Source organism: Silurus aristotelis (assembly GCF_946808225.1).
Source record: "Silurus aristotelis genome assembly, chromosome: 23".
NCBI lineage: Eukaryota > Metazoa > Chordata > Actinopteri > Siluriformes > Siluridae > Silurus > Silurus aristotelis.
The window spans coordinates 13,338,408-13,364,249 of NC_139596.1; the positions used below are offsets into that span (position 1 = coordinate 13,338,408).

At 36.2% G+C, this 25,842-nt stretch overlaps 2 protein-coding genes across 5 annotated transcripts in view; one reads left to right on the forward strand and one right to left on the reverse strand.

Moving 5' to 3' along the window:
- Positions 1 to 109: 109 nt before the first annotated feature.
- On the reverse strand, positions 110 to 9,081 carry fam81b (family with sequence similarity 81 member B). Its single transcript, XM_083526745.1, has 8 exons — positions 8,885 to 9,081; positions 8,542 to 8,660; positions 7,016 to 7,145; positions 4,494 to 4,600; positions 2,707 to 2,842; positions 2,013 to 2,208; positions 514 to 1,159; positions 110 to 474 (listed from the first exon to the last, which is right to left on the reverse strand). Exons 1-7 carry the CDS (start codon positions 9,074 to 9,076, stop codon positions 1,026 to 1,028), a joined length of 1,014 nt encoding a protein of 337 aa, XP_083382871.1. The 5' UTR covers positions 9,077 to 9,081; the 3' UTR covers positions 110 to 474; positions 514 to 1,025.
- A 5,356-nt stretch (positions 9,082 to 14,437) lies between these two features.
- Positions 14,438 to 25,842, forward strand: part of mctp1a (multiple C2 domains, transmembrane 1a) — a 151,574-nt gene continuing 140,169 nt past the window's right edge. Inside the window, exon 1 of one of the 4 annotated variants that reach the window (XM_083527616.1) lies at positions 14,438 to 15,342. In XM_083527616.1, coding sequence (XP_083383742.1) covers positions 14,824 to 15,342 — 519 coding nt within the window. In that variant the 5' untranslated portion in view covers positions 14,438 to 14,823. The remainder of the gene's footprint in view (positions 15,343 to 25,842) is intronic. The other 3 variants (XM_083527617.1, XM_083527618.1, XM_083527619.1) reach the window with 3 other exon arrangements.

Genomic DNA, 25,842 nt, shown 5'->3' on the forward strand with positions numbered 1-25,842 from the left:
AAGATTTAAGAGGGATTTTATTTACTAAAGACAAAAGCAGAATAACTGATAATGACATGACAAGCTGTGTTTTTTTTGTCTTATAAAGAGATTTTTTTTTTGTAACAACATAACATAGCATAGCATGCTTGCAGAGGTTCCACAACTTTAACCATACACTCAGGCAAAATGTATTATGTGTCATTTAATAATAAATAATTAAACTTTGGCAAGTGAAACGATTCTGGGCATTCTGTTATAGAAAAATATTCAGCTTTGAATGGTTACAGCGTAAATGCTGTCCAGCATAACGTCTTATATTCTACCTAAATCAGACTGAGAATAAAATTACATGTAGAATACACTGTATTACCAAAAGTATTGGGCCACCTGGTCGGTCATAAATATGTGATTTTTGAGCATTGCATTCCACATTTAGTCCCAATTTGCTCTTAGAATACCCTCTAGTCTTCTGGGAAGATGTTTCACTAGATTCTGTTGGTGTTCTAGAACTAGATTCTGTTCATGTTTTACTGGAATGTGCTTATGGATATTTGTGTTCATCAGCCACAAGGGTATTATGAAAGTCAGGTACTGATGTAGGTAAGGAGACCTGGGGTGCAGTTAGCATTCACATTCATCCCAAAGGTGTTCAGTAGGGATGAGATTAGATCTCTATAGCAGGCCACTCAAGATCTTCCACTCCAAAGCATTTGTTCCATATGTTCAAGGAGCTCACTTTGTGCACAGGGGCACTGCCATGCTGGAACAGTTTTTGAGTTATCAAGTTCAAGTGAATGCAATAATTTTATTATAGCACATCTTTAGATGTCCTGTACGTACGTGCCTCCAGCTTTGTGGTAGCAGTTTGGAAAAGAACCACATATAGCAGGAAAGGTCAGGCGACCCAATACTTTTGGCAGTATAGTGTATTAGGGCACTATCCATTATCAAACTAATGAGCATTCATTAAAAAGTCATTAGGAGTGTTGTCAATGTAGATCCTGCCTTAATTTCTCTTCATCATCTCTTATAATGTGTGTAGTTTAGGCCTCTGACTGTCCCACCATCATTCTCTGAATCTGCCTGATGTCTTCCTTCAGTTCTCCTTTGTCTAGTTTGGCCTTGGCTTCACTAATGTGTCTCAGGGAAGCGATGGCGTCGTGGACTGATTGGAAACCTGTTTTTTCACGTCACACACACACACACACACACACACACACACACACACACACACACACACACACATATCACATATATACACAAAGTGCTAAGAGCCCTCTTCTAAAACAGTTCTAAAACTGCTTGTGTGTCAGTGTGTGTCTGGTGTCTGGAGGTCTTATCTATAATGCATTACTCTCCCCAAGCCTGCTTCAGCAGTGAGATTGAGTGAGAGCCTTTTGCTGCTGCTGGCTGAATTATTATTTATCAAGCTCTTTGTGCCTGCTTATATTTACTGAAGTGGCCTGGCGTTTTTAAAATTTTTTTTTCATGTCCAATGTTCGTATATGCCGTATTTTCCACATTTTCTAGGGAAATACTACAGCTGTAGTTACTACCACTTGAAGTGAATGATCTGGAAATGACTAGTGAATAGTCAGCTACATGTAGTGGAAACAATCCAATATCCTGTGTGGCAATTTGATATTTATATAGACATCGGCCTTACTTTCAAATTGTACACAAAACTGATTAGCAATGCACTTCTGGATTGAACCCTCTGTAAAAACTGCTGGTGGACTAAATAATGTATTCACCCAGTGAAATTAAACACCTGTCTGAATTGGCTTGGTGTGCCCCATGTAAGTCAGAAATCCATAACAATGAGTTCTGTATTTAAATTCCTGGACCTCTCTGAAAGGAGCTTTCGACCAAGTTACATTTCACGTTAAGCAAGATACTGGATAATTAATGTCATATTTAGATAATTTAAGTGAATTTTATAAATTCGGTTAAATACTACAACCAATGTCAAACTGTTTTAAATAATGAGTACCGGTACTCATTGCACTGTTCCAGATCACCTGACTCACCTGATTGATACTCCGTCCTCATTTGTTCCAGTTCAGCTTGAAAACTCTTCTCCAGAGCCTGAATTCTGCTATTAATTTTACTCTCTGCTTTTTTTGCCCGATCTATGGAGCGTTCCTTTTCCAACTGCTTCTCCACACGGCCCAGGTGAGCAGAAATGAGATCTACTTGTCCTTTCAGCTTCCCCTCTACTTCCACCTTCACACACACACACACGCACACACACACACACACACACACACACACAATTTGTTCAATATGAGTAAAATACTCAAGTACTGTTCAAATTAGATACTTTAAAACTTTTACTCAGGTCATATCGGAACTGTTGACATTTGACAAAATTGTAATGAAATACGTTTGCGGTAATCTAAACTTTTACTCAAGTATGATTTTCAGGTACTCTTTACACCTCAATACAATCACAGATTTTACTAAAAGGAGCATGGATTATTTATTTTTTTATCATTATTTAACCATTTAAAAATTTCTAGAATCTAATTAGTCTCAAAATATACTGTCCAGTCTAAATAGACTAATTAAACTAAGAAACAGATGATCATGTTTTAAAAAAAAATAATATTATAATAGTTGTCCTATATTCGTTGTGATACAATGCATTGCTCCACAGTAAGAATCTTACTGTTAAACTACTGATAAATATTAGATTTGAGATCACTAACACACATTATTTACCATTCTGTCCTGCAGCAGTGTGTGAAGCTGTTGCGTAGTTTTTGTTTGTGTTTGTTCTGTGTTGCTCAGCTGCTCTTCTGTCCATCTCCTGATCCTGGCTGTTTCCTCTTCCAGTTTTTTCAGTCCACTGGATGTCCTATAAAACCACAACAGTATATCTCACACAGATATATTTTCCTTTGACAAAACCTTACAACTATTTTAGAAGAACTGCACATAGTAGAAATACTATGTTAATACTCAAAGTTAAAAAAGGGTGAAATATTAAAATGCTTCCCCCTGATATCACTTCTGGTCATTTTCAAATCAGTGGTTAACCTGGGGCTCATTTTAAATACAACCGTGTTTTATTAGTCTTTAAATCAGTCTGTTTTCCCTGAGTGCAGATACTATCTTAAAATTACCACAAGCTTTTCTGAGTCACACATCTTGCTAATGTAAGTCCTTGTTAATGCGCTGAATCCTGAGAACTTATTTGAACTCAGACACTGTCCTTTGGATACCAATATTATTCAAGTTTATTTAAATCTCCCTTTGAGTAGCAGAGGATAAATTCACTCTAGGGCCAAAAATTTGCGGACACCTCACCATCAGACCAAGCCTTTTCCAAACTGCTGCCGCAAAGCTGGACACGCACAATTGTGCAGAATGTCTTTACATATTTTGCAATTATAATTTTGCCTTTTTTCTTTCCTTTAGCTATGAAGTGCAAACTTGTTTAAGCATGACAATTTCTCAAATGGCCTGCACAGAGGCCAGACCACACAAGTAGGATAAACATGAATGCTGACTGTACCTCAGGCCTCCTCACCCAACATAAATGCCTGACCTCAGTAATGCTGAAGATGTGTCTAAACAAATATTTAAAAGTTTAATTTATTACATTATTTCAATTATGAGATTTACATACAATTGAACACAATCCATAAAAACACATCTTTCATTAAAAAAACAGGTAATATCTTGACTTTATCTTGATTTTAGACTCCAAAATCATAAATAATAATTATTTGTAATTGCACTATTCGATGAGTTCCCTTTTGTGTCTGGTTCCTCTCAAGGTTTCCTACTCATATTGTTTTCGGGAGTTTTATGCCATGCCACTGTCACCTCTGGCTTACTAATTAGAGATGGGATTGGGATCCATTTATTAACTTAGAATTATTCATCATTTATTCATTAATTTTCTCCTGCTTATCCGTAATTCGGGTCGCGGGGGCAGCAGTCTAAGCAGGCCCCCGCCTTCGACTGCTGCCCAATCCTCACAGCACCGTCCCTTACGGTCCCTCCTGCAGGTGGTGAGCCCACGGGAAGGCGGCCCCACGTCACGCCGACGTCACGGACCTTGATATTTCCCTCGTAAGGGACCCCCGGAGCATAGAGGGTTAAGGGCCTTGCTCAAGGGCCCAAGAGTGGCAGCTTGGCGATACCGGGGCTTGAACCCCAGACCTTCCGATCGGCAACCCAGCGCCTTAACCGCTGGAGCCACCACTCCCCCGAACTTAGAATTATATTTTCAATAAATCTTTTCTGTAAAGCTGCATTGAGACAATGTTCATTGTTAAAAGTGCTACACAAAAGAAATGACTGACTTGAAAAAAACTGGTCTGAATTCAATTGAAAAATTAAAAGACCTCAACCACTATAAGCATGCGACTCAATCCCTTTAGATGCTATTAAATAAACAATATTAATACACAATATGAATACATCTCTATCTTTATTTCGAATGTGCAAATAATTCAGAAGTGAACTCGAGACTGTTCTGTGATTAAATAAAGCCTTACCTCATTTCAAGCTGCTGGATGTCTCTTTGTAGGTCTGCGGTACTATTCTTCTGGGACACAATCTGTTCTGAATGTGATGTCCCCAATCGTCTAAGAGACTCCAAAATCTAATAAAGAAGATGCCAGACAAATCTGGTATTTACGAATGGATTATGAAAAGGTCATCATGTGGCGCCCCTTTATTCCAAATTGGCAATGAAAATGAATAAGACTATGCCCTAAAGCAGAACGTTGTTTTGCAAATTAAAGCTTATGACACTAGCAGAATAAAAGTGAGCAATAAGAATGGTATCCCTCAGAACAAAGAATTTGAGGATGCAGGCAGTTTTTACTCTCACATGTTACTCTCATGTCAGCAGCAACGAGCATGATAGTAAAGAAAAGCCATGTTGATTAATGTGGGAGTAGATTGGGTGCTGACGTGATGTTGTATGAGCGATTTACAGCAGTCATTCTCTTTAATCCAGGCTGGTAATCACTGTGGTTTTAAATCACTGATATACTTTTTATTTAATGATTAATTTGATGAGAAAATAAAGCAAGCAATCACAAAAACAACAATAGGATTGGATTTATTTAGATGTCTACAGGAACAAGATTTATTTGACAGGATTTTTTTTTTTTGGGTGCTGGTGGGTGCAAGATTAAAAATAATCTTGCATATACCTCTAGTACGATTTACAAAATCCGTCCCTGAAAGACTTAACTAAACACATCAAGCTGATTAATCTACTTGAAACTGAATTAAATATCTTTCTAGAGATGTTACAGCTCTTTCGATTTGTCTGTTTAGACATTGTGTGTGATTGTTTCTGGCTTTCACTAATTTGATTCCCTTTCTTTTTCAGTTAACTTTATGGCACTTGGAAATGCTCTCCCTTGATTTAATGTATTTACATCATAGTGATTTACTGTTTGTCACTAAGCTTTCAACTGAGCTTATTTAAAAGAGGAAAGAGCAATTCTGCAAAAGAAATAAGCTATAGCATGTCTTAAAGGCTAAGGGGGTTTAACAACTCAAATATACACTATACTTCCAAAAGTATTAGGACACCAGACCTTATCTGCTATATGTGGTTCTTTTCCAAACTGTTACCACAACGCTGGAGGCATTCAATTTTACAGGACGTCTTTAGATGCGCTAAAACAGAATTTTGCATTCACTTGAACTTGGAAACCCAAAACCTGTTCCATCATGTCAATGCCCCTGTGCATAGTGAGCTCCTTGAAGATGTGGTTTACATGCTTTGGAGTGGAAGATCTTAAGTGGCCTGCTATAGAGCTCTGATCTCATCCCTACTGAACACCTTTGGGATGAATTGTAACGCTGACTGCACCCCAGGTCTCCTCACCTACATCAGTGCCTGCCTTTCATTATACCCTTGTGGCTGATGAACACAAATATCCATAAGCCCACTACAGTATCTAGTGTAACATCTTCCCAGAAGACTGGAGAGAATTATAAGAGCAAATTGGGACAAAATGTGGAATGCAATGCTCAAAAAATCACATACCATACTTGTGACTTGTTTCTAGCCAGTTATATGAGGCAGGAGTAACAGTCACACAGGGGGCCCAAGCCACCAAAGGGCTCTGTTAGAATGCAGCATTTTGTATGTAGTAAAAGTATTGGAATAGCATGTCTGTTTATGTTTTAGCTAAACACTGAATACATTTTGGGTTGAGTTTATTAGAAGAATATGACATGAATCAGAATTTTTGCTTTTGTTTGCTCTTATTTCTATTTATTTGTTATTTAAAACATGCCACCGTTTGTGTGGCAAAATACTGAAGCATGTGATTGACAGGTGTTTCTTGGTCCCAGGTTTGCCCTTTTAGACTGTTTGTTCAAACAGTCAAGAACTCTGAATGTTTTGAGCTCCAGGTCTCAACTGTGAATACTGGATTTATTCCTGAAAAGGATAAACCAACATGAAGACCAAAGAGCTGTCTTTTGTAGAAAACCATGCCATTTTTAAGCTGAGAAAAGGAATGGAAATCTTAATTTTTCCACAAGATTAGGGTATAGCTAGAACTATAATTTAGAATGTACTGCAAAAGAATGAAACCACTTCTGGTCAAGAAAAACAGCAGCAGTTGATGACAGAACCATTGTGCGGGTGTGAAGAAAAAAAAACACAAAACAGCAGTGGTGTTTATAAACCCTGCAAAAACAAAAGACCTAGCCTTGCATTACCAGTCATTTAAGACAGGACTGCTGATGAAATCTCTTATCTCTGTTGACGTGTACATCAGTGGAGAAATAAGAAAATAAATCTAAGAAAAATAGTTCATTTTGTTTGTTTTAGTTATTTCTTTTTGTTAATGTATTTTATGCAGTCGTTAAACATTTAAACTTTGGGCATCTGTGCAAACTGTGTAAGCTCTTTTACTCTACAGACATTTTACTGAGTGATATTAAGTATGTTTTACCTCACTTTTAGATACTCTGGCTGCATTTACAGCTGTGTTTGCTATATGCAAAAATAAAAAATAACGATTATGCATTCGTGATTTCTCACCTTGTGCTCTAAGTCTCTGAGTCTAAGCTCGATTTCAGAACGCATTTCTGTGACTTCCTGCTGGAGCTTCAGGATTTCCTGTCCTCCTGCCCCGATATCTGCAGAGAGCTTAGCTATTGTGGCATCACACCTAGCAGCACAAAAACAGCAATATATATGATTGCTTCAAGAGAAGCCCTGTCATTTATCAAAAATATGCCTTTGGGAATATGGATTTGCTTTGCATTGCCCTTAGGTGTGAATAAAAGTGTGAATGTGTGTGCATACTGTCTCGTCAATAGTGTAGGGTGATCTTTAATATACTCTATATAAGCATTGCAGCCTGGAGTTTAAAATCAGATTTGTACCTAATGTGGTTTGCTTATTTTAAGATGTAAAAAGCAATTCCCTATTTTTACATGCCATGTAAATTCCCTGACTTTTTCAACATCAAATCCATTTGAATAACTCACTATTACTGCACTATGGCTTCCTAGCAGAATAGAATTCCTGATACCTGATACAGTTCCTGAATGGATTTTATAGCCCTGCTGCTATGTGCCGAATCTCAGAGGTTTCTATGCACATTTGGCATCTTGGTTTTTGCCAGATATATTACAGCTATATTTCAATTGATCTTGGGCTGAGTGCTTGTAATTTTACTTCCATAAGCAATGCTTCTGTGCTAGTCGTCATTTCAGCCTTTCCAATGTCTAGGGATTTTTTTTATGTAGATAATTATTCTGGCATCGCACCTCCTAATGCAACACTGTAGTTGTAGGTGTTTGGTCTCTTATCCAGAAAAGTACAGTATATTTGACTACATATGTTACTCCTAAAAAAGATTTTCTGGTATGTTTTAGGTCTGTAGGTCTAACTGGCTGCTTTTGCAGGTCTATGGCAAAACATAACTAAATATCAATTCCAGTCATCAAAACGTTTGCCTTCAGTGCTTTGAGAGTTTTCATTCAGTGCCCCATTGTGGGTTTTGAAGGTTTTAAGTGTTCAGGTAGAACAGAAACTTAAATATTTACAGATAAACAGGACAAATTATTCATTGCCATGCAAGAGATAAAAGGCACTTTGCTTCTCAATATTCTGTAATGGAACATGCTTTTACAACTAGTCCTTAGTACTCTGAGAAAGATGTGGACAAAATGTGCGCATGGATGTTATATGGATAAAAGTATGTTGGCACCTGATCATCACACCCACATATGGGAAGTTGTAAGCACATAATTGTCTACAATATCTTTGCAAGCTATATGTTAAGATTTTTCCTCAATAGGACTAAGATGTATAGCCTAAACCTGTTAGATTGACAATACCCCTGTGCACAAAGCAACGTCGTTGAAGACTTGGTTTGCCAGGGTGGAAAAGGAACAGACTATTATATCAGCAAAGTGGGTACCATCTCTAGGGTAATGCTTATATTTTGGGTTGGGATGATTGATAAACACAAATAGCTTTAATTGTTAGGTGTCCATCTAAGTCTATATGTGTGAACTGTCCATAAGTGTTGCGTATGACATTTTCCTTATTGATACCTGGCCACTCTACCCCGAAGATCTCCAACCACAGCCAAGTTCTTGTGATCCAGGCTTTGAACTGCAAAAGTTGTTCCTGATGTTATACTGTCCCTCTGAACAATCTGAGTCTCCATCACCTATGAGTATCAGTCGAGTTATTATTACTATTAAGTAAGTACCTGGATATAAATAGTTACAAAAGTCAATATGACAAAATTAATTGGTTTGGAACTAATTTCACTTTTTTTTTTGCATTCACTTTACGTACATTTGTATACAATTTACAATATTTAAATTGAAATTGAAGTGATACATTGATTGAATGTAACCTCGTATTCATTGTCAGTAGATACTGGTGTACCTGAATGTCCTTGCTGAGCTGTTTGACAATATTTGTAATTATATTTATGTGGTTTTCTAGAAGTTTCCTTGCAGATGCCTCCATCAAAACAGATCCTTGGGTAGCATGAAGACTCTTGACCACATCCTCTTTGATCCTGAAGGCCTTCTCTAGCAAAGTGGCCAGGGTTTGTTCTGGTCTGCTCACCTCCATTTATGCTGGGCCTTGTGAACAAGCAAAATATACTTTTCTAATGTATAATGGAGCATTAACAATCGTTAATAATACGCGTTACTGTCATGGAAGGGACTTTTTATGTTGTCGTTTACTTTCATTGTGGACGCTTAATGTAGATAGATAGATAAATTGATAGATAATTTTAAAATACTAATATTAGGTCAATATATTAAACATTATGTATATGTGTATAGCATTTGAATTTTACTGTTTTATTGTGTGCATAATATACATATAGAGTAAATGAGTGTTTTTTTATGAATGCAAAAATTAGTACAACATTTATGGCAGTGTTTAATAAGATATTATTATGAGATACTTATATTTGGGTGATTTTTTATTGGTAGCCTACCTAATGTATGTTGGCCTAGAAAAGCCCTTTACATACAGATCTGAGAACTGCAATCATTCCCAGGTTTCTTTTTTTATTGTATAAAGTTGCTGATAAATATACAATTTCAATATTTTTAAGTTTGCTTGTTCACAAAACTCATTAACAATAACATGAAATTGGTTTCCAGGCTGCCACACATATGTTAATAGTTACAATTAGAGAGCCCGGCAGCCTCGTCTAAACATCTTAATAGGCAGAGATGCACAAAGCGTTATGTTTCCATTAAACTCACTTAAATCTGTGAGCAACCCCTGCGGACCTCCACGAATCACATGAGTCATTGATTAGCTGCTGTCATGGTGTCATGCTGATGATCTTAATGTGTTAGTGCTTCTTTAAATAACGGCCTAATCAAATAACTCAAATGCCATGGATTAAACTTGGGTTGCAACATAATCACTATCGGAGCACTAGAGCCAGGCAAGGTTTTATTAGCACCCTAATCCTGGTGTTTCTTTGCATCCTCTTTATAGTGGTGCTATACAATGATTGTTAAAGACTTTATGTATAATTTATTATTCCAAGTAATTGCACAGCAGTAAAATAGTAGTTTAATCTGCATATTAGGAAATCCTGCAGCCAATATGTGCCAAGGTAAACAATTAAAGCTGAAAACGTAAGCATAGAAAGTTTTTATAATGCAAAATAGTTTCAACATGCTTCAGAATGTCTTTACATACATTTATATACTTTTAGGACAAAACAAGGTTAAATATTGAATGCTAATATATTATTAAAATATACTGTATATATATATTGCATTGAATGTTTTTTTGTTTTTTTTTCCAAGTTTGGCGACCCTTTATAACTAGCTTTATACCTAGGCGTCTTTATATCTTTTGAACAGTATATGTTTGCAGATATAATTTAGTAGATAATAGTATTAGGACACCTGGCTTTTCCAATCATATGCAGTTCTTTCCCAAACTGTCACTGCAAAAATGGAGAAACACAATTGTATATGATGTTTTGGGATGTGGTAGCATTAATCTTCCCTTCACTTGAACTAGGAGTCTCAAACCTCTTCCAGCATGACAATGGCTTTGTGCACAAACAAGCTATATGAAGATATGGTTTACATGTGTTGGAGTGGAAGATCTTGAGTTGCCTGCGTAATCCTATTAAACACCTTTGGGATGAACTGGAATGCTGGCTGCACACCAGACCTCCTCACCTCACCTACATCAGTACCTGCCTATACGAACACCCCTTGTGGCTGAATGAGGCACAAATCTCCACAAGCACAGTCTAAAATCTAGTGGAACATCTTCCCAGAAGAGGAGATTATTATAAGAGTAAATGGGGACTTAATGTTGAATGGGATGTTGAAAAAGCACATACCAATGTTATGGTCAGGTGTCTGCAAACTTTTCAATAAGGTGTATCTTCAAAACTCTTTTATTCCAAATCCTAAGTGCATAAAAATATTCATCAATTATAAGTAATTATAACTAAAATTATATTTTTAAGCACTGACGCATTAGCTCCATCACACAACAGTCCTACAAATACTGTACAGTTCAAGAATATTTCAATTGTATATTTTATTCAGAAAGAATAAATAAAAAAAAATATTAATGAACACATTTAAAAAACAAGAATTCAGATCACAATAAAGTAAAGAATCTGGATGTTTTCAAACATACTTAAAGCAATAAGGGGTAAATATTGAGAGCAATAGCTTTGGCTGAGAGACCTGTTAAGCAGACTCAATATTATAGCTTATATACAAGTATCAGAAAAATATTTATGTTGCCCAGAAATCACAGGTGTTTCAAAAAAAATAAATAGACCTTTATGATAACTTTAATTGACCAACAGTTGTTATGGTCATAGTGCTGTCTCAGTTTAAATCTCCAAAGAATTTAGGCATCAAGGTTCTCTGTGAATAACAAAAACCTTTTGTGACTATATTGTGGATTTATTCTTATTCTTTACTATACTATTAAAAAATATATTAAAATATAGACCTCTGTGAATTTTAAGACATTTTGATACATGAAATATACCGTATTTTTACACAAAGTCCAGCACTTGCCTGCAAATTCTGTCCCTTTTTTGTCCCATGCATGACCCTGACTGTTGTTTAATCTGATCTCTTAGCTACTGCAGTCAGTGGGTGTGGGTGTGGCTGTATACTTGACAACCACTTACACTACATGGTATTACACGGCAAATTAAAAGAGAAGAGGAAAGGATACGTCAACATGTTTGGATTAATGATTCAAAACTATGCAATGTGTTGAGAACATGATAAACAGTTTATTGCAGATGTCTTCGCCATACTCACTAACTCCTCATTAGTGTGTTGATTATTTCCCTGGTGTATACAAGCACCATTCACCTTACTGAAGGTTTTCATTTCATCACAATGTGTGTTTCTCATTCATACAGTTTACAAATAATTTTTGTAAAGAAAAGTCTCTTCAGGGAAATTAAGCTCTTCTCCTTTTGAATTATTCTTTCATGCATATTAAACTGGTATTGTTCCACTACGGAAGTCAGTCCATATACTTCCCCAGGGGACAGGACCTTCTAACTGCATTTAATGTCCTCAATGATGGGTGTGTCAAGGAAATGAGACATTTTCCTAACTTTGACTAGTTGCACAGATAATTCGATTGGTCGTTGATGTAAATCCCATGTAAATTTACAAGATATGAGTTAAAATAAACATTTTAGATTTGCTAAACTGCGCACATCCGGCAATTAACCCTCTGGTATCGTCAAACGCAACGGTTTTGTAGCAATTTTTCCTCCTTTTTCGATCGTACAGATAAGAGCAATACATCATTTGAATCTGTAAAGAGTCTATTTTTATCTGTAAAAATCATAATAACAACAAAATGCTGTGCTTTTGTAAAATAAAGAAAACAGACATGGGGTGCTTTCTGCCATCTCTGCCTCTGTCATCGCTCTTCACAGAGACATAAATAAAACAACCCTCACAGACATAATAAATATATAAATAGAAAGCCTAAAATGTCTACTTAAATAAACAAATTTACAAATATTCTCTGATTATGTAATCCGTATGAAAGTTAGAAGAGGTACAGTTCCTCCGGTATCACCTCATTAACCGTCCGTGTGGAAACACAGCACAGGTTCCGTTTGGTGTCCTGACAATTTATGTAATTTAAAACACCATAATTACTTCAAAACCTTTACAAGAATATTTTCTCTTGATGCTCTATGTTGAGTTTGGTTTCACTAATAATAAACATACATTTTCTTAAAGCATCCATATTTGTCCATGCCCATGTTGATTACAGTATCAAAAACGTGAAAAGTATCAATTTAAGGTACATTTAGAACAGATAAAAATGTGCGATTAAGTTGTGATTAGTTGAGTTAACTCATGGCAATCATAAATATTAAATATTTACATTTTTATTACAATTATTTTAACAGCCCTAAAATTAATATAACGTGATGTTTAGTTACAAGCGTGACACTAAAACAGATAGTAGTAATGGCTACTTATGGTGACGATTGAACACCTACCTCTTCCTGAAACACTTAAATTCGCACTTTCCAAGTTTGCCTTGTAGAATTCAAGAGTTATATTTACATTAAGTTTGTAATCTTGTGTACCAGTGTAGATTTATTCATTGCTAGAGACTCAAAGCACTTTTGTACGTCGCTCTGGATAAGGGTGTCTGCTAAATGCTGCAAACGTTAATGTAAATGTACTTAAGTACATGTCAAAGCCCAAACGTCTTTATTTCAACTTAAGTAAAAAAGTGGAGTCAGAACTTCAACGTTTGATCGAGTATTTAAAAACATGAGTATCTGTACTTTTACTTAAGTGAAGAATGTGTTTACTTTTGCCACCTCTGATAAGAACTCATCTTGAAGCAACTTACCAAATCATATTAATGAGAAATGAGGTGTAGACAGATCAACAGGTCAAACTTGGCTTGTTCCCTGACAAGATAAAAAATGGCAAGCAGGATGTTATTATATTTTGGAAGCTATAAGATCTGCTTAAGCAGCATGTACAGATGAGAAGCTGAGAGCTGTACAAACCGAAGGACCGAATTCAGAAAAGACAGTAAGAACATAGTGCTAGGATACAACAAATTGGAGTACCTTTATCCAACAGACTTTTACTTTTACAAACAAGCAAAATTACAATTTTGGGGTCAGAGCATAGGGTTAGACATGATACATCAGATAGAGTCAAGGGCCTTTCTGAAGGGCCCCAGCAGTGGCGACTTGTTGGTGCTGGGAATTGCTGACCTTCTGATCAATAAACCAGAGCCTTACTGTTTGAGCTTATTAATCATTGAAAAATTAATTTTTATTTACAATGACACCAAGGCTGTTGTATTGTATCATTCCAAATCAGATGCCATCCTGCAACTAATTTCTATTTATTTATTTTATTACAAAAATGGGTCCTAGCTAAAATCAGTAGCCATTTTGTTTTGTTTTTTTCCTCTGTAGTTTGGTATCAAATTGTGTGAGCATCAGAATCAAGCATCCGAAGCACTAGCTGTTATGGTAACCAAACAATGGGATGGGAACATTTTAGACATACATTCTGCTCAAACTAAAGCATTAAAACATGATTATAGACTTTATTTAGAGTTATAGTACAATTATTAAACCCTGAATTGCACTTTGTCCATCAATGGGACCCCTAATTGATCATTGTGGAACAAACTGTAGGGCAATTGCTTTTTTTTATAGCATTCCCAAAATTATTCCCAATTAATAGATTAATATACTGTAGCAGATGTTGACTGGGAGGAGGCGTCCATGAATCCATACCCCAGCAGTTAATATTTGTGGAAATGGAATAGTAGACTGGAGTGGTTTGGAAATTGAGCTCGTGCGTGTGTGTGTGTGTGTGTGTGTGTGTGAGAGAGAGAGAAAGAGAGAGAGAGAGAGAGTGAGAGTGAGAGAGAGAGAGAGAGAGAGAGAGAGAGAGAGGAGGATGATGAAGGGCTGCAGGACTACTTACTTTCTTGCATCCTGTTTGATTTTGCGCTGGATATCCAAAGTGTGTTAAGAATTGCATATTGACGCTTGTGTAATCGATTACTTAAGAATCACCTCCTCTTTGGCTTCCTCGATATAAATAAATAAATAAATAAAATTTTTTTTTTTCCTCTTCTTTCTCACACACTCACACGCACGCACGCACGCTCGCACGAGAGGAACTGATCATTGCGCTGTAGGCATCTCACCACCTCGTTTGGGTCAGTGTGAAGAGTTCCTCTTGCATCGAGCGCTTCTTCTCGGATTGAAGGGATTCGGTCCGACAGCGTGACATTGGCGACGCGGTGCGCTCACCAGACTGGCGGGCTGCTGCTCGGGCACCATGGAGGAGAAAGCGAAGGGTGACAGCGCCAATGAGCCAGACGCGACCTCTACATCTTATCAGCGAAGGATGTGGAAGAATTTCCAGGATCGGACTAAACCGTTGTTCCTGAGCACGAAACCGGGTTCAGAAAGACGCGGCGCGGACGCTAAAAAAGAGAGCGGCTTGTGGATGTTCAAGCGGAAAAAGAAACCGGTTTTGGACCGAATCTTCTCGTCGTCTCAGCCCAACCTGAGCAGCTCGAGTCCGGCGTCTCTCCAGGGCGACCAAACGGAACCGGTTTGCGGTGCGGGGAAGACGCCGCTCTCTTCGAGGGATGGAGCGGGTGCAATGGCACACATGTATCCCCATGAGGTGTCGGTTTCGGCCCACAGCAGCCCGCGGCTCGGCGTGGCTCATTTAACCGCGATTTCATCATTTAAGAGCTCGTCTTTGGGTTCGGCGTATTTCGAGACGCTCGTCCTGGACTCGACAACCGCTTCCGGTCGGGACGAAATGAGGAAAAATGACAGCGAGCCGGTAAGTGTGCAAGGAAGAGAAAATGATATGAATGTGCTTAACGCTGGCTTGTTTTCCAGAAGCAACCAAGTTTCATATTGTGCAAAAAGTTTGATATATATTTAAATAACCTGCAACGTCAAATATATGGAGGTCACTTATTATTGAGCAGTGGGTTGAAGCCGAACGAGGCAGAGGTGAATGACCATTGTGTGGTGCTGATGTTGCACTCAGGGGCATTCTTACAGATGTTAGAGGGCAAAACTTGCCAAGAGTCCAATATATATATATATATATATATATATATATATATATATATATATATATATATATATATATATATATATATATATATATATATAAATAATTTTATAGCTTCTATAATGTATATTTTAGTTGCCTTTCATTTATTTCAGTTTAATACAAAAATAAAATGTAATTAAATGAAATTCCTATACAGTACATCGTCCCTTCTGTTGATGATATTTGTTAATAACACCATTCAATTTTCACAGTAAGATCTTTCTGCTTCGTTGTTTTTTTCTAAACTCTCGAGTTGCTGCGAAACCCTAAGAACTCTGTAAGCTTAGTGTTTTTTTTTTTCACTTCGGAGTGTTAACTGAAAACCTCCGTCTTTGTGGTCGCCAAATGACAAACTCCTGTTCCTGTGTGTGACATGCCTGGCTTATTTCAGCTCAACCCAAAAGCTTTGCAATCACTTACAAAGTGAAAGCACTTTCGAATTACCCCTTTAAAATACACTTGGAGTCATTTAAAAAACAGATATTTTTTTAAATTGATTCTGCATTGGTCAAATTAGTGAGTAAATGAATGCAGTGACACCGGACACATATATTACAGAAGAGGTGTTATAGCTTGTGTGGTATAAAAGAGCTGTTGCATTAAACAGATCGCTATGAACTGAGCACTTCACCAAAAGGCTAAACACTTTCACTGTGGTCAGATTGTAAACAATGGAAAATTGAAGTGTTCTCACACCACCATGGCCTTGCTGAACATCTATCAGGCTTTTACAATGAAAGCTACCTAAAGGATGTGTGCTGCATTATTATATTATACTAATAATCATATATACTTCATTTAAAGCTGTGAAACTCTGTAAGAAATAGCAGCTGTAAAATATAAGTTAAGTATAATCTTATGCATGCATTATGCTACTTTATCATTTATTTATTTTGTTCATTTTTTGTTCATATATTTTATTTATTGTTTGTTATGCATTAGTATATATACAAAAGAGTATTGGAAATCAATACAGAGCTGTTGAGCGAAATCCCCCGACTTCCTCTTCAGAGTTTAGTACAGTTTGATCATGATTTAAACACCCATTAAACCTGAATAAAAACAGGATTTTTCAAGAAAGGTAAAAGGGGCACACTGTGCTGGACTCCAGGAATGGAATTGGAGAAGCTTTCTGAAGTAACAAAATTTATATAACTGGCAAGATGTAATTCATTATCATGCAGTAATGAGGAAAAGAAATTGGACCCCTCTGCAATTGGAGGTTTTTATGTATTATAAATCAAAAATAATCTATATAATAATTTTGCGATCCTTTCCAACGTATCTAAAGAAACAAAAAAACTCAGGTGACAACAAAGCAGCTTCAATATGTATTATTCTGTTAAAAAATAAACTTGATTTTAGAAATGACTTCAGCATCTTGGTGGGGTTGTGGTCTGGGCTTTGCTGATCACTTCCATCGCCTTGATTTCTCTTATATCCATTCAGAAGTCGGTGGTATTGTGCTTGGGATCACTGACTTGTTGACCCACCAGTCTAAGCTGTTGGACAAATGGAATCAAAATTGGTCTAAAGAGTCTTCTGGTATAAAGTAGATCTCATTGCTGTCTATTTTTCTTTGTTTTTATTATTTTTTGGAGAGACAGGGTTTTTACCTAACCACCTTTTCTTAAACGGTGTTTGTAAAAAAATTTTTCTGATTGTACTTCCAAGAGTGTAAATGTTTAATGCTCTTATAGAGGCATATAGGTTACCTCATGGGATTTTCTCTGAGATTTTCTCCTTGGACAGAATTTACTGGGATGCTCACTCCTGGGATGTTTGGCAACCGTTTTAAAGACTTGCATTTGCAAAAGATCCTCCGCACTGTAGAATGGTCCATTTCAAATTGCTTGGAGATGGACCCTTTCCAGAATGCTAAATAAGAATAATTGCTTATATGAGGTAATGGCTTTCATCATTTCTTCAAGGCACCAAACTGCCCAAAGTTTAGCTTTTTTTTTTTTTTTTACAGATAGTCACGTGTTTTAATGATTAGTGAATTGTGTGCATTTCATTAGTAAAACTTGTCTGCTGTTTTAATGTACTAGACAGTTAAAATGTGTTTTCTGAATGTTGGGTTAGGAAAAACCTTTATTTTTTTATTGCATTTGAAAATATGTTATTAAGATATTGCTCATAAAAACCTCCAAGGATTCTAGAGCTTATATCAGCCTCACACCCTGACAACGTCTGCACTGGCCTTTTAAAGAATTATACCACTTGAGAGAGAGCAAACATTTGGTGTTGAACGCAATATACTGTTCAGTCATTGGTTCAAAATAAGGGCAAATACTGTACAAAATGTAAAGGATGCCATTGTAAAGTAGTGTTGACTGCACAAGGTCAAAAGTGAGCACTCAGGGCAGGACTGCCATTTGGTTGTCATCACATATTAATTATATGTAATAACATGTCATCAAGGCCTTGTGCACACTTACATCCTTTTTTTACAGCCTTTATTAGAAGAGAAGTTTTTTTAATGGCTGTTATCTGACATTTCACTTTCTGTGTCGTAATGCTGTATTTTTGCAGTTAGTTACATCAGAATTAGAGATATTTTAAGTTTCCAGTTATACCATGTCTTGTCTGATAGTAAAAATGTGTGTTACGGTTCACTTGTGGTCAATGACTGCTAATCCTCAACAGCTTCCTGTGACATTTTTTTACAGAGTGCTGTGAGTAAGAAGGTCTGTATGGTGAATCTGGCACACTTGTACTGTTTAGATCTCATTTTTGAGCTTTTGATGTCTTCATCCAGTCACCTCATGGCCTGATTCTGTCCTAGTCTCAGGAAACGGCTTTGAAACTGTTCTCTCTGGTGTCCTGACACACATGCCGCTCTAATGATAGACACTCAGTTCACTCACTCATAGCTAAAATGCTTCTCCATTCATAAAATATATCACACTGAAAATCTTTGGAAATTATTTTAAATATTTCAAATAACTTTCTTTCGGCTTCTCCCATTAGGGGTCGCCACAGCGGATCATCCGCATGTTTGATTTGGCACATGTTTTTACGCTGGATGCCCTTCCTAACGCAACCCTCCCCATTTATCCGGGCTTGGGACCGGCACTAATAGAGCACTGGCTTGTGCAACTCTAATGGCTGGGTTTGGTTCCCTTCAAATGAAGAAAGTAAAAGTTCCATATCTTAAATATTCAATATTCGATACTATTTTTGATCTTCCTCTTGCCAATTCTGTTGTACTTAAGCAGATGATTCTCTGACATCTTTGATCTTATATGGATCAGCTGTAGTGCACACAATAAAATGGAGCCATAACATATAGTCAGAAATTTTAGATAAAGGAAAAATAGAAGTTTTTTTTTTTTACTAGAGGTTTTTCCCTACTGCATGCAAAAAAAGCCACTTTGTGCCACTAGGGTTATTTGTTGAAGTGGTGCAGGCAACATACATTCATACATTCATTTAGACTACGAACACAATACTGTATTAATAAATTCCATTCTGTAGACAAAGACACAAATCAGATTTACAGATGGTGGATTGTAGCTGTAGATTAAAAATGAGAAATGAGAATGAAACATATTTGAGACTCCAATCAGTTACTGTATACAGTTTCACTAGATACTACATATGTTAAAAGATGTTCAGCATGAGCTTATTGTGAATATGAATCCTGGGATGAGTACAGGAGTACAGTGTTTATGATTACAGCAGAATTTAATTCTATAACTGGTGCCGTAACTTGGGGAGGGGGTGTATTAGGATGGTTCTAAGGGTCCTGGTTACACAGGGGGCCCAACAGAACCCCATACTATCCTGTAAAATTTTGGTATTTAATTGCCTCTTTACACCATAATCTGTTAGGAAGCATGCTATAACGAATGCTGTCTTTGTGCCAAGAGTGTGTGTGTGTGTGTGTGTGTGTGTGTGTGTGTGTGTGTGTGTGTGTGTGTGTGTGTGTGTGTGTCCTTGAAGTGTTCATGGGATTCAGAAACACAACGCTTCACAGACCGGCTCAGAAGTTCTGACTCAGCGTGCATTAGGTACATTCAAGAATTCAAGAATAGTGCAGAGAAATCCAGGGTGTCAGAAGAAAGAAAAAGTTGAAAAAATAAAAGAGAAAAAGATGGGAAAGACAGTTAGTCACCCAGTTTAAAAAAAGGTGATTTACGTATTTTCTCTCTCTTTTTTTTTTATGATTCTGAAGCTAGCCTGTATAACATTGTTTAAATGAACATAAATTAGAAATTCTATCAGTTACTTACCCTGATGCTTATCCACTGGAGGTTTTTCCATGTTGTTACATATAGCCAAAATACCAGATAATTGGGGGATAGGCCTTTGGGCCAAGAGTATAATTCAGCCAGGGGTCCCAGAAACCCTAAGGGAGCCCGTGTATATAAATCTACATTGTTTATAAATACACTCTACCCAAACTTTTTGCACAAATCAAGCTGCTTTCTTCTCTAACTGTTTAAATGTGCTGCTGGCCATTTGATAAATTTCAACACAAAATGAACAATAACTAAATATGTGATTTACAGTAGGTGGTTGCATTAGAGGAGGAGTCATGTGTATCACATGTAAAATGTAAGCTAATAAAGAAAAGTTTTTGTTTTTTTTGGTTTCTTGGTGGAAATCTATGAAGTTTTTGTGTAAACCGTTCAAGAAATCGGGTTATTTTCAGAGAAATGAAAATTAAGTAAAAGGCTACAACTGCATAAAGAATCTACAGTATATGCTTTAATGTATTACTATGTTATTGATAGTTCTTAGATCAAAGAATCTAAAAGATCTTTGAAGCTCAGTGATCATTCGATTTGAAAAGCAACATGTGTGAAATAATGGAAAAGCCAATTGACCTAGAAGCAAAGTGTAAGTTCTGCCATCTCTGTAGGTTCAGCTTGCATAATTCACTAATGTGGATAGAAAGTTGAATCAAGACAGCAGAATTTAATTCGTTACTTTTTTACTGGCATTTCGCAAAGACTTTCTGATGCGATCTTCGTCATGTTTCCTCTTCCTTTTAGAGCTGTAAACCACAGTAGGCCGATCACCCACCTAACCTACTCAGCCTGATGATCTGGCTTAATAGAGCACAATGTGCGTCTCACCATGCGATATTTCCAAGCCCACCTGAAGGCTTGTAATAAAAAGAAGACACATAAAATAGAAGATGTTTATAGGCCACTTGACTCTTCTAGCTGAAGCTAAAACATAATTTTTTTTCATGCTGATGGAGGATTGACTAAGGTATGAGCTGTTAGATGGTTTGTGCCATTTGATTTATATTGAAGCTTAAGGTCTGTTTAACTCTGTTGTATGTTGCTAGTTTCAGACACATGAACTGCTGAAATATTTATGGAAACAACAGGCTTTTTTAGATTAATTATAACTGACTTTGTATTTTTTCTGGTATCATCTGTATTTCTGGTTACGAGCGACAGACTACTTTCTGTTTGTGTGGCTTACAGACTCCTGAGGTTTGTTTAGGGCTGGTGGCTTTTAAATCTGAAACCAGCATTCTTGCTCAAAGTTATAATTTAACCTGCATTTGGGTACACGGTAATATTTCTGAACATACAGTATGAATAGTTGCACTGTTAAATTTTCTGTTAAACAGAACGTGGGTGACAGTGAGTTTTAATGATTAGTAATAGTACTAAACACCTAGCAACTAGTACTGGGACTTCTCTCTCTGACTCACTTTCCTTTGCTGCACAATTATTTGCATAATTTGCACTATTAGAATGACACACCATAACTTCACTTTTATACCAGCACATGGACACTTTAATCTGTACTTCTGTCAATATCTGTCATACACATAAGATAAGATAAGATAAGATAAGATAAGATAAGATAAGATAAGATAAGATAAGATAAGATAAGATAAGATATACCTTTATTTGTCCCACAGTGGGGAAATTTCTTAGTTACAGCAGCAAAGGAAAGAAATAAAAATAAATGCAAATATATATATAAAGAATATACACATACTATAATATACAGTATATACACAGTACAATGTATAAATACAAAAACATATGCATACATACATACATACATACATACACACATTTTCTAGTGTGTGTATATTGTATTATTCTTAACCATATTTTCATACTTTATAGTTAGACTTATTATACATCTATTATATTTCCATTTTTCATTTTTACATGTTGGACAGTTGTAAAAGCATTTCACTCTGTGTGAATTTGTATGTGACAAACAAAATTTTAATTTGAAAACTGAAGTTACTACTGAATAGTATAATGAATAAGATAACACAAAGTAACACCAAGAGACCCTAGATGAATAAATGTTTTAAGGAAAAACAAAGTTGCAAAAACACACATTTTTAAGTTTGATACAATGTTTATTTCTTAAATTTTTTATATCATATACCTTCTGTGTTGAAATACTAGATTGATTACATAGAGGTCTAATTATAAAATATACAGATTGGTCTGGCATAAAAGCATAGGACTAAATTGCAAATACTGCAACATAGCGAAACTTTGTGCAAAACATTCATATTATCCAAATGAAATGCCATTCATGGACCTTTGCCATTCAGTTTAAGCCATGACACTATATCTAATGCTTGTCTTTGGAACATAATGAAAGCCTTGCGTTGTGCTTTTATTTATTTGATTTTACATATCTCTTCACCAGATGAAAGCAGAAGAAGGTTATATGGATGTACTGGACCTAAATTCAATTAGATACAACAATACAACAATAGTTCTATGGCCCGTGCCATTTTCATCCATAAATTTAGATACAGCAACAAAGACTGAGCAGATGCTTAATATTTGAACTAGAGATAAATCTATTAAATCTGTTTAAAATGTAAATAAACCCAAACCATTTGCACTTCAATGAAAACCGAACGAATGATTACTGCACCTTTTAATACATTTGCAAATGGGTCAAAGAAACAGCATAAATCTTTTTTTTTACTCTAATATCCTAAGGTGTAGCTCTGTCTGTGGCACACTATGTCTGATTTACTATTCTAAATACAAGCATGCATGTGTGGGCTGTTTTCGTGTTTTCTACATGCCAGAGAACTACCATCTTGTTGGCAGTGTCTATCTGCTGCAGCAACACTCCAGTATTTGGCTATTTGAGATGTGTGGGAATGTGCATACAGTATCTGTTGCTCAACACTATATTTAATGTGACACCTAGCTCACCCAGATAGGTAATTATTGTAGAAAGCCTGTGCCTTCTCAAGATAATTACCTTAGTGCCTCAGCATTGATCTGGCTGTGAGTTGAATGATCTGGATATGGCTGAATATCTTGGCAGTTCCCAGAAACAGGACAGTTGATAATTATGACCGTGTTAGTTATTAATCCTGAAGTTGCATGTGAAATGACAAAATGTAATTCCATAGCAGTCTATGGATAAAGATACTAAACTTAACTTTAGAGGTATTTAAATTTGCTCATTTTGGTTTCATGCATCCATTTACAATAGAAATGAAGTGATGTAAGAATCATTAATTAATAATGACAAACAATGAAGTAAAATAATATATTTTAAAATGTTGTGTAAGTAATGAACTGGTCCATCAAGGTGATATATTGTAAATGCATTGTAAATATAATGTAAATTTTATACTGTAAATAGTATTTTCTGGAGTTAAATATTGTTATCAGATTGTCTGGAAATGGCCTTATAACCCTTTCCTGATTGATAAGCAAGAATAAATTAATATGTAAATGTGTAATATGTAAATAATGTTGTTATTTGTAAATAATGTAATAGTCCCGCAAGGTGATTTATCTATAACTTTGATACTGTTAAAATAGTCCTCATTATTATTCACAAATTAATAGTACGCTTAGATCCAATTCTGAACAAAGTTGGTCGAATATCAGTTGTAGGCTAGTAAATAGAATCGTAGTGTATTATATCATAGCAGTTTCAGATTTCTTCAAATATTGAGTTGTTGCTTTATTAAACGTAGTGCAGCTAAAGGGGTTGGGGGACCTGATCCCACCCATTTGTAGACCTGGCCCACTCAAGAAAATGCTCATGAAGCAATAGATTACATTACGGTATTGTTACCATATTCACAAATAAAATGATTTCAATAGTTTCGAATCCTTTATGTTGCTGTTGCTGATGCTGCTGTGTGCTCCCGGATCAATTCTCACCTCAGGTTTCTGTGTGTGCAGATCTTTTCACATCTTCTCTACATTGTCTGGGTTTCTTTCTGGGTTCTTTCAAATATGTGACTGTTGTAAATAATTCCATTGTAGCTTCAGCCTCTTGTAATCTGGCCACAGCGCTGCTGATATCACACTTTTTCTTGCCACAAGCGCTTGTTTTCAGACAGTCTGTTTATGGTGGTCTAAAGTGATTAAGCTCATTAATATGCATGTACAGAGGTTCCCACTGGGCTGTGGGTTGAAATCAGGCAGCGATGTGGAAGTGAGGGCAGTTAGGCAACCCACAGGGAAGAAAAATGACTGGTGTTTTAAAAATGACTCAGTGAAGTGAACTTACAAGCTCTGGACAACCAACACACACACACACACACACACACACACACACACACACACACACACACACACACACACACACACACACACACACACACACACTCAAATGCCTGTTGTATCATTTAAATCCAAAACTTAGTCATATAAATATATGGACTATTATTACTAAATACATTATCACAGCCAGGAGAATGGGCCATTTTTGTCGGAAACAGGTTTCAACCCTTTTTTCCCCCAAAAATGGGCAGCATTGTGGCACAGCAGGTAGTATGGCCGGTATAACATTGCATTTATGGCATTTTGCAGACTCAATTATTCAGTGCGCATTACAATTATTAATTTTTTTGGTACAACTTAGTAGTTGAGGCTTAAGGGCTTTGTTTAGAGGCCCAGCAGTGGCAGCTTGGTGGTGCTGGTATTTGAGCTCACAATCTTCTGATCAGAAGTTCAATGTCTTAACAATTAAGCTACCACTTCCTATGTGCTACTGATAACGTGTCAGTTTCCTACAAGTTCTTTAATTTTCTCTCATCTCCCAAAAACATTCTTGATTGATAACTCTAATGTACTCTTAGATATGAAAGTGTGTGTATCATGCTCTATGAGGGACCGAACTGTCCAGGGTGTTACTGTGTTCCTGGGAAAAACTTTAGATCTATCCATCCTGACCAGTATTACAAGCATTTAAATGAAAGATAAATGATTTAGACCAGGGGTCTTTTTTTAATGTTTTCAGGTCAAGGTCCCCTTTGGAGATAGAGACATAGGGCAGGGACCCCCTGATACAAAATGTATCATGTACAGATATTAATAAAAAGCAATGATCTTATAATAGTTACAGTATACAGTAATCATCTGTTTATCGCGGTGATTACGTTCCCAAACCGCCCGCGATAAACGAAAAACCGCGACAAACGGACGGCACCTCAAAATGCTATTTTATGTATACAGTACTGTGCTGTTTTAACATTTCACTTTATTTTATAATAAATAATTATATTTAAATTAATACATTATTTCAGCATAAAACTCCATAAAAACAACTCCCTATACCTTTTTATGTTAAAACAATTAGAACTATGTTGTACATGCATTATTGTCTGTATATTTTACATCTTTCAAAAAGACATCATAAGAAACATATATTTTGCCATTCAAATCACAATTTATTAAGTTGTTCACGTTAAGTTAATAGAACTTTATTGTAACAATTATAATATATATAAAAAAATCATATATTTTATCTTTGAATTTTTTACACATTTACACATCAATAAATAGCAAGGAGGGGGGAGAATAAGCTGCAGGAGGTTTTGTGTATATTATTTAATGTATTGTCCTCTAGGATGCATAATATTGTATTTCTCACTACATTTTTAGTAGTCTGTAATAAATGATCTGCTTCTCTGTGGTTTTGTGTTCTGGTGAATGAGTTTCTAGGTATATGCAATGTCAAGTTTATTTAATACAATGATGTATGTAAATCGGAAAGGCAGGCTCTGAGATTGCACTTTTTTTGTTCGCTTGTTTTTGTTCCTTTGTTTCTTTCTGTCTTTGTGTCTGTCTGTTATTTGTCAGTACGGCTGTCTGTCTGTCCGTCTTGCAGCTCACAAGAAAGACACATAGAATATTCCTAGGCCTGCCTACACTGTTAGACAAAAAAATGGTGCTTCAAGGGTTTATTGAAGGTTCTGTAGGCAGTTATAGATTGTTAGTCCTCACTGAA

Excerpts from the sequence above, each read along its gene's own strand:
- fam81b (XM_083526745.1), bottom strand. The coding sequence starts at position 9,076 with ATGGAGGTGAGCAGACCAGAACAAACCCTGGCCACTTTGCTAGAGAAG. Across the intron at positions 4,601-7,015 it reads TCAGAGACTTAGAGCACAAG|ATTTTGGAGTCTCTTAGACG; the intron begins GTGAGAAATCAC and ends CTTCTTTATTAG. Across the intron at positions 1,160-2,012 it reads GAGGACGGAGTATCAATCAG|GTTTCCAATCAGTCCACGAC; the intron begins GTGAGTCAGGTG and ends GTGAAAAAACAG.